Below are 10,607 nucleotides of genomic sequence, written 5' to 3'. Positions count from 1 at the left end.
ATTATGTATGATAATCATCATTATTGTCATTCATTCATGTGTATTTGTATTCATTTGTATTATTATCATCAGCATTCATTCATGTTTATTATTATTATTATTATCATTATTATTATTATTATTATTATTATTATTATTATGTATTATTATTAATATTATTAATATCAGCATTCATTCATCCATCCATTTTCTACCGCTTGTCCCTTTTGGGGTGTTGGGGGGTGCTGGGGCCTATCTCAGCTGCATTCGGGCGGAAGGCGGCGTACACCCTGGACAAATCGCCACCTCATCGCAGGGCCAACACAGATAGACAGACAACATTCACACACATTCATGTTTATTATTATTCAATTATATTATTAGCATCAGTATTCATTCATGTTTATTATTAATATTATGTATTATTAGTATTATAATCATCAGCATACATTCATGTTCATTATTAATATTATCATTATGTACTTTTAGCATCATTATTATCATTCGTTTATGTTAATTTTTATTCATTTGTATTATCATCAGCATTCAATCATGGTTATTACTCATATTATTATTATGTACTATTATTATCATCATTATTATTATGAGCATTCATCCATGTTTATTATTATTCATTTGTATTTTTATTATCAGCATTAATTCATGTTTGTTATCATTATTATAATGTATTATAATCATCATTATTGTCATTCATTCATGTTTATTTTTATTCATTTGTATTATTATCATCAGCATTCATTCATGTTTATTATTACTATTATTATTATTATGTAGTATTATTAATACCAGCATTCATTCATGTTTACTGTTATTCATTTATATTATTATCATCAGCATGCATTCATGTTCAATATTAATATTATTATTATGTACTTTTAGCATCATTATTATCATTCATTCATGTTAATTTTTATTCATTTGTATTATCATCAGCATTCAATCATGTTTATTGTTATTATTATTATTATTATTATTATTATTATTATTATTATTATTATGTACTATGATTATCATCATTATTATTATCAGCATTCATTCATGTTTATTTTTACTCATTTGTATTGTTATCATTAGCATTCATTCATGTTTATTTTATTCAATTGTATTATTATCATCAGTATTCTTTCATGTTTATTATTAATAGTATTTGTATGTGCTATTATCATCGTTATTATTATCAGCATCCATTCATGTTTATTATTAATAGTATTATTATGTACTATTATCATCATTATTATTATTAGAATTCATTCATGTTTATTTTTATTAATTTGTATTATTATCATCAGCGTTCATTCATGTTTATTATTATTATTATGCATTATTGTTATTATCATCAGTATTCATTTATATTTATTATTATTATTATTGTTATTATTATTATTATTATTATTATTATCAGCATTCATTCATGTTTATTATTAATATTATTATTATGTAATATCATCATCATTATTATTATCAGAATTCATTCATGTTTATTTTTATTAATTTGTATTATTATCATCAGCATTCATTCATGTTTATTATTATTATTATTATTATTATTATTAGCAGCATTCATTCATGTTTATTATTATTATTATTATTATTATTATTATTATGTACTATAATCATCAGCATTCATTTATTTGTATTATTATTATGTGATATTATCATCAGCATGCATTTATTATTTTTATTATTATTATTATTATTATTATTATTATTATCATCATCAATATAATTATTGTTGTCATTGTTCTGTCAGAAGGCCTTAGCGATTATTAATTTTCAATGTGTGACACTTTATTTGTCTGCTCAGCATTTTCTTATTTCCCACATTTGAATATTCAAAATCACCACAAAAAAAACAAAAAACATTAAGCTTTTTATGATTTTTATAATGATATTAATTATTGGACTTTATTTAAATTAGAGACAAAATGTGTTTATTAAAACAAGCAACAGAGGAATATACTGAAAGGGTGTTTTTATTATTTCTTTATGTGGAAAACTTTTTGAATTACAGTAAATACAATAAAACATTTTGATTTTTTTTAGTAATTGTTTCAACATTCTGGCTGAACATTTTTTAGCGGTTATATGTCAAATGTTCTTACAGCAACAAAGTAAATAAAATATTACACATATTATTATTAATTTTATAATTTTACATCCAGGCAGCATTACCACAGACTTCATGTCTGTTTATGTTACATAAAGATCAATAATTTATTATGTTCAACAAACGATGTAAACATGCATTATTAAATACATGTTCACATTTTAGGAGAACTTTGAAAGATGTTGATGAATATTTTCAGAATAAAACACAGGATGAAGTTGTTAGGCAGCAAAAATGTTTATCAAGAAACTCATTTGTAAACAATTGAACAAAATATAAATAGAACAACATAATACAATGGAAGAGTATTAACAACAATATTATTTTTAAACTCATACAATAAAAACAAAATAAATTCATTCGTGCAAAAAAATTAATAAAAAAAAAACCCGCGAATGATAATTTAAATCCCTAAAACAATGGAAGAACTTATTGACAAACAATATAACAATATAAAAGTTTAACAATATCAACAATTTAACATAATGAAAACACCAAATATTGGTCCAAATAAATATACAAGATTACTGAAAAATATCATGAAAAATATCATGTAATCGTGTTAGTATCGATCCGATATTAATTTGTGCAACACAAACGCCAAAACTAAAAATATAAAAATGTGATCAAACAAACATGATAGAAAATGCTGCGGATTCAAAATGATGATGATTAAAAATTTTAAAATTACTAAAATGCTGCAGGAAACATTTCAAAAGAAAAATGCTTCAAAGGACAAACACACAAAGTTCTTTAAACACAGAACCAAACAGAAGTGAGCCAGGCTATAGCAGGAAGTTAACCACACTACCAGGAAGTTAACCAGGAAGTTAGCCTGGCTATTCCAGGAAGTTAACCACACTATCAGGAAGTTAACCAGGAAGTTAACCAGGCTATAACAGGAAGTTAAACACATTACCAGGAAGTTAACCAAGAAGTTAGTCTGGCTATACCAGGAAGGTAACCACACTACCTGGAAGTAACCAGGAAGTTAGCCAGGATAAACCAGGAAGTTAACCACACTACCAGGAAGTTAGCCAGGAAGTTAGCCAGGCTATACCAGGAAGTTAACCAGGAAGTTAACCTGGCTATACCAGAAAGTTAGCCATGCTAAACTAGAAAGTTAGTCATGCTATACCAGGAAGCTAGCCATGTTCTACCAGGAAGTTAGTCTGGCTATTCCAGGAAGTTAACCACACTATCAGGAAGTTAACCAGGAAGTTAGCCAGGCTATAACAGGAAGTTAAACACATTACCAGGAATTTAACAAATAAGTTAGCCTGGCTATACCAGGAAGGTAACCACACTGCCAGGAAATAACCAGGAAGTTAGCCAGGATTAACCATGAAGTTACCCACACTACCAGGAAGTTAGCCAGGAAGTTAGCCAGGCTATACCAGAAAGTTAGCCATGCTAAACTAGGAAGTTAGACATGCTATACCAGGAAGCTAGCCTGGCTATACCAGGAAGTCAACCACACTACCAGGAAGTTAACCAAGAAGGTAGCCAGGCTAAACCAGGAAGTTAACCACATTACCAGGATGTTAGCCAGGCTATACCAGGAAGTTAACCACACTACCAGGAAGTTAGCCACATTACCAGGAAGTTAACCATGAAGTTAGCCTGGCTAACCCAGGAAGGTAGCCACACTACCAGGAAATTAACTAGGAAGTTAGCCAGGAAGATAGCCAGACTATACCAGGAAGGTAACTACACTACCAGGAAGTTAACCAGAAAGTTAACCAGGCTATACCAGAAAGTTAACCAGGATATACCAGGAAGTTAACCACACTACCAGGAATTTAGCCAGGCTACCATGAAGTTAACCACAATACCAGGAAGTCTGTCTAACTATACCAGGAAGTCAACCACACTACCAGGAAGTTAGCCAGGCTATACCAGGAAGGTAACTACACTACCAGGAAGTTAACCAGAAAGTTAACCAGGCTATACCAGAAAGTTAACCAGGATATACCAGGAAGTTAACCACACTACCAGGAATTTAGCCAGGCTACCATGAAGTTAACCACAATACCAGGAAGTCTGTCTAACTATACCAGGAAGTTAACCACACTACCAGGAAGTTAGCCAGGCTACCATGAAGTTAACCACAATACCAGGAAGTTAACCAGGAAGTTAGTCTAACTATACCAGGAAGTTAACCACACCACCAGGAAGTTAGCCAGGCTACCATGACGTTAATCACACTACCTGGAAGTTAACCAGGAAATTAGCCTGACTATACCAGGAAGTTAACCACACTACCAGGAAATTAACTCGGAAGTTAGCCAAGAAGATAGCCAGGCTATACCAGGAAGACAACCACACTACCAGGAAGTTAGACATGCTTTACCAGGAAGTTACACATGCTATACCAGGAAGTTAAGAGGCTATACCAGGAATTTAGACATGCTGTACTAGGAAGTTAGCCATGTTATACCAGAAAGTTAGAAATGCTATACCAGGAAATTAAACATGCAATATCAGGAAGTTAGACATGCTATACTAGGAAATTACATATTCTATACCAGGAAGTTAGCCATGCTAAACTAAGAGGTTAACCAGGAAGCTAGCCAGGCTATACCAGAAAGTTAACCACTCTACCAGCAAGTTAGCCAGGAAGTTCGACATTCTATACCAGGAAGTTAAAAGGCTATACCAGGAAAAGCGTCTCTAAAAAAGTTCTTAGAGGAGAGAGAATACTGGCTGCATAAACCAACATCCCTTCTGCTCCGTCTTCTTATTCTCTGGCAGAGCAGGTGATTATGAGGTGCTAACACGCCCCCTTCTGTACAGGCTGGACTGGCAGACAGTCCCATGATCAAGTGTTGATGATTGTTTGTGTTGTCGTGCAGTCCAATTGTAGACTGGCAGACAGTCCCGTGATCAAGTGTTGATGACTATTTGACTGTGTTGTCGTGCAGTCAAAGTGTCGGACATGAACAACGCCAACATGCGCACCAACTTCACCACTCGGCAGCTGACTGAGCTGGAGAAGGAGTTCCACTTCAGCAAGTATTTGACGCGAGCTCGACGTGTGGAGATCGCCGCCACGCTGGAGCTGAACGAGACGCAGGTGAAGATCTGGTTCCAGAACCGACGCATGAAGCAGAAGAAGCGCGACAAGGAAGGAACGTCTGTGGGCACCGCTTCTTCTTCTGCTGCTTCCTGTCACGGCAGCAAGGAGCAGGACACCGACCAATCATCTGCCTCCTCCTCACCAGGAACCTCCCCCGAGTCCTGACAAGTACGCCGTGTTACATCATCGCCTTGATGACACGACGTGTTACATCATCGCTTTGATGATGAGACATGTTACAGCATCGCTTTGATGACACGCCATGTTACATCATCGCCTGGATGACACAACGTGTTACATCATCGCTTTGATGACAAGACGTGTTACATCATCGCCTTGGAGATACAACATGTTACGTCATTGCTTTGATGACACGACATGTTACGTCATCGCTTTGATGACAAGACGAGTTACATCATCGCTTTGATGACACGCCATGTTACATAATCGCCTGGATGACACAACGTGTTACATCATTGCTTTGATGACAAGATGTGTTACATCATCGCCTTGGAGATACGTGTTACGTCATCACTTTGATGACACAACGTGTTACATCATCGCTTTTATGACACAGCGTGTTACGTCATCGCCTTGATGACAAGGCATGTTACATCATCACCTCAATGATACAACGTGTTACATCGTTGCTTTGATGACACGTCGTGTTACATCATCGCCTTGATGACACGTCGTGTTACAATCATCGCTTTGATGACACAACGTGTTATATCATCGCTTTGATGACACAAAGTGTTACATCATCGCTTTGATGACACAAAGTGTTATATTATCGCTTTGATGACACAAAGTGTTACATCATCGCTTTGATGACACAACGTTTTACATCATCGCTTTGATGACACGACGTGTTGCATCATCGCTTTGATGACACGATGTGTTACATCATCGCTTTGATGACAGTGTGTTATGTAATCTCTTTGATGCAACACACAATCATCACCTTGATGACACGCCATGTTACATCATCGCTTTGGTGACACGACGTGTTACACCATTGTCTTGATGACACAACGTGTTACATCATCGCTTTGATGACACGACGTGTTACATCATCGCCTTGATGACACGTTGTGTTACATCATCGCCTTGATGACACAACATGTTACATCATCACTTTGATGACACGGTGTGTTGCATCATCGCTTTGATGACACATCGTGTTACATCATCGCCTTGATGACACGACATGTTACATCATCGTCTTGATGACACGACATGTTACATCATTGCATTGATGACGCGGCGTGTTACATCATCGCTTTCATGACACGTCGTGTTACGTCATCGCTTTGATGACACAACGTGTTACATCATCGCTTTGATGACACGTCGTGTTACATCATAGCCTCATCACCACTCAGGATGTCTCACTTTGTGCACTTACACTTTTGAGTGCATACTGTAAGAAGTACACACCGTAAGAAGTGCACACTGTAAGAAGTAAACACTTTAAGAAGTAAACACTGTAAGAAGTCCACACTGAGTAATGAGTACACACTGTAAGAAGTACACACTGTAAAAAGTACACACTGTGAGAAGTACACGCTGAATAATGAGTGCACTGTACTCGGTGGTCACCATTTTGGTGTCAGCACTAATGTGAGTGGTTGCAATTCAGCGTTAAAAAGAAGAAAAGTATTTAAATGTTTCTAGTAGGACTTTTTTTTATTTGTATCAATTTGTGAAAATTGTGTGTCAATTTGGAATGGCGATGATTAAGATGTGAATCATCTTTCCATGCACTCGTTAAACACACACTTTTGCCAAAAGTTGTTTTATTTTCTTCCAGAAGTTTCTGTAGCAACTCTCAGGATGTCAGACATGATTTCATTTCTTTGTCATCACATTCATCAGCAACATGGAATATTTATAAAGTCTTTTCACTCATGAGGTTATTTAAAAAAAAAACATGTTGAGGGAGTTATTACCAAAGTATTGTTTAGTTTTTAGTATATTTGGGACACATACGTATTAATATTCACTTTAAAACTAATATTCACAATGAAATGAATATTCACAATGAAATGAATATTCACAATGAAATAATATTCACAATAACATTAATATTCACAAAAAAATAATATTCACAATGAAATTAATATTCACATTAAAATAATATTCACAATAACTTAATATTCACAATAAAAATTATATTGTACATTAAATTAATATTCACACTCAAATTAATATTCTAAATTAGATTAACATTCACAATAACATTTATATTCTAAATTAAATTAATATTCACAGTAAATTAATTTTCACAATAAAAGTAATATTCACGATGAAAAGCAGAATTTGTACAAAATAGAGACGACTAGTTTGAAAGTGAGTGATTGTTTTTTAGTGTAATGATGTTTGTATGATGACTTTATGTGGTGGGTACAATTTGTATATATATATATATATATATATATATATATATATATATATATATATATATATATATATATATATATATATATATATATATATATATATATATATATATGTATGTATAGTAGTACCTTGGGATAGAATTTTAGTTAATTGCTCATACTTTGAAAAATAAATTAAATTGGTGCTTGTCCTTTTCGATAATAAATATTGTAGACAAACAATACAACAACAGTACAGTAGTTCTGTACAGTATTTACCTTGGAGAGTGGACTTATACAGTATCTCTTTCCATCAGCAGCCAGTTATGGACTCATCGTGATTCAGTACGGTGCAGACGAGCGGCGCTACGCTCAAACAAGTTAGCTGCTCTGCCGTCTCTTTGATGACTTCTTTTTTTAATTCAATTCTTCTTCTTCTTCACACTCACTATTTTTCCACAACAATGCTTGGAAAAAGCTTAGTTTGTCCATCTTTAACGGTGAGCTAATGCTAGCTGTGAGCTAATGCTAGCTAGACGGGATGTTTTGGTGGCTAAATTGTCACAAGAAGACGGCTCATCTTCCAAAAATCGTGTCAGCTTTTATCCCGAGGTACTACACACATATCCAAATAGTCTTTGATGTGCGCTAACAGGACTTTTAAATCAATCATTCTCCAATTAGTCCTGACAAACTCTGTAATTGATCTCCACCATTTTAGTACGGACTCAGGGATTTCCAGTGTGTGTGTGTGTGTGTGTGTGTGTGTGTGTGTGTGTGTGTGTGTGTGTGTGTGTGTGTGTGTGTGTGTGTGTGTGTGTGTGTGTGTGTGTGTGTGTGTGAAGACCAATGACCATGATTGGATGATTAGTGCTTGTGATATTTCTGTGTTTTGTCATTGACAACATGAGAATAAATACTTTTTTATTCACTTTTCAATGGGAGTCTTGTCTTTGTCGTGATTGTCGTTATAGTCTGTGATTGTCCAGCAGGTATTAATTTATCTCTGTCATGTTTGGAACCAGTTAACAGCAATAAACAAGCATTTATTTTATTTTTTACCAACAAATTGTCAAGTTGACAAGCAGATGTTTTCATTTGTATATATTTATTTATTTATTTATTTTACAGTTTCTTTTTTTAAATATTTTTTTATTGACATCCAGTATTAGACATTCATATCATGTCATCATATTTGCATACATCATTCATCTATTGTCTGCCCTAAATGTCAAAATAATATTTTTTTTGTTTATATCCCAACGATGCCTCCCCTCCCCCAAAAGAAAAAAAAGAGAAAAACAGCAAAAAAAAACACCAACAACAATGTAATAATAATTATAATAAATAAATACATTACAATATTAATAATAATAATAATGATAATAATAATGATAATAATAATAATAATAATAATAATAATAATGTTTTGATGTTTAGCGATTATATTTTTTTATACATTTTTTTTTTACATTTACTTTTTTTTTTCTTTTTTTTTATTGACATCCAGTATCAGACATTCCTATCATGACATCATATTTGCATACATCATACATCGATTGTTTGCCCTGTCAAAATAAAAATGTTTTGTTTATATCCCAACGATGCCTCCCCTTCCCCAAAAGAAAAAAAAGAGAAAAACAGCAAAAAACAAACAAACAAAAAAGTCATAATAATAACAAATAAATACATTAAAATAATAATAATCAATGTCAATCAATGTTTATTTATATAGCCCTAAATCACAAGTGTCTCAAAGGGCTGCACAAGCCACAACGACATCCTCGGTACAAAGCCCACATAAGGGCAAGGAAAAACTCACCCCAGTGGGACGTCGATGTGAATGACTATGAGAAACCTTGGAGAGGACCGCATATGTGGGTAACCCCCCCCCCCCCCCCCCCCCCCCCCCTCTAGGGTAGACCGAAAGCAATGGATGTCGAGTGGGTCTGACATAATATTGTGAGAGTCCAGTCCATAGTGGATCCAACATAATAGTAAGAGTCCAGTCCATAGTGGGGCCAGCAGGACACCATCCCGAGCGGAGACGGGTCAGCAGCGCAGAGATGTTCCCAGCCAATGCACAGGCGAGCGGTCCACCCCGGGTCCCGACTCTGGACAGCCAGCACTTCATCCATGGCCACCGGACCTGTGCCCCCCCCCCCCTCCACAAGGAAAAGGGGAGCAGAGGAGAAAAGAAAAGAAACGGCAGATCAACTGGTCTAACAGGGGGGCTATTTAAAGGCTAGAGTATACAAATGAGTTTTAAGATGGGACTTAAATGCTTCTACTGAGGTAGCATCTCTAATTGTTACCGGGAGGGCATTCCATAGTACTGGAGCCCGAATAGAAAACGCTCTATAGCCCGCAGACTTTTTTTGGGCTCTGGGAATCACTAATAAGCCGGAGTTCTTTGAACGCAGATTTCTTGCCGGGACATATGGTACAATGCAATCGACAAGATAGGACGGAGCTAGACCGTGTAGTATTTTATACGTAAGTAGTAAAACCTTAAAGTCACATCTTAAGTGCACAGGAAGCCAGTGCAGGTGAGCCAGTATAGGCGTAATATGATGAAACCTTCTTGTTCTTGTCAAAAGTCTAGCAGCCGCATTTTGTACCAATTGTAGTCTTTTAATGCTAGACATAGGGAGACCCGAAAATAATACTTTACAGTAGTCGAGACGAGACGTAACGAACGCATGAATAATGATCTCAGCGTTGCTAGTGGATAAAATAGAACGGATTTTAGCGATATTACGGAGATGAAAGAAGGCCGTTTTAGTAACACTCTTAATGTGTGACTCAAAGGAGAGAGTTGGGTCGAAAATAATACCCAGATTCTTTACTGATTCGCCTTGTGTAATTGTTTGGTTGTCAAATGTTAAGGTGGTATTTTTAAATAAATGTCGGTGTTTAGCAGGACCGATAATCAGCATTTCCGTTTTCTTGGCGTTGAGTTGCAAGAAGTTAGCGGACATCCATTGTTTAATTTCATTAAGACACGGCTCCAGCTGACTACAATCCGGCGTGTTGGTCA

The 10,607-nt window shown here is 35.0% G+C and overlaps 1 protein-coding gene across 1 annotated transcript in view; it reads left to right on the top strand.

Annotated features, from left to right (window-relative positions):
• LOC133620701 (homeobox protein Hox-B1a-like) overlaps positions 1 to 5,351 on the top strand; it is a 7,492-nt gene extending 2,141 nt beyond the window's left edge. The window contains exon 2 of the mRNA XM_061982301.2: positions 5,032 to 5,351. Within this exon, the coding sequence (XP_061838285.2) occupies positions 5,032 to 5,351 (320 nt within the window). The remainder of the gene's footprint in view (positions 1 to 5,031) is intronic.
• Positions 5,352 to 10,607: the final 5,256 nt, after the last annotated feature.

This window comes from Nerophis lumbriciformis, linkage group LG24 (assembly GCF_033978685.3).
Source record: "Nerophis lumbriciformis linkage group LG24, RoL_Nlum_v2.1, whole genome shotgun sequence".
NCBI lineage: Eukaryota > Metazoa > Chordata > Actinopteri > Syngnathiformes > Syngnathidae > Nerophis > Nerophis lumbriciformis.
The sequence above is the reverse complement of the archived record's forward strand: the minus strand, read 5'-3'. Positions and strand labels throughout refer to the sequence as shown.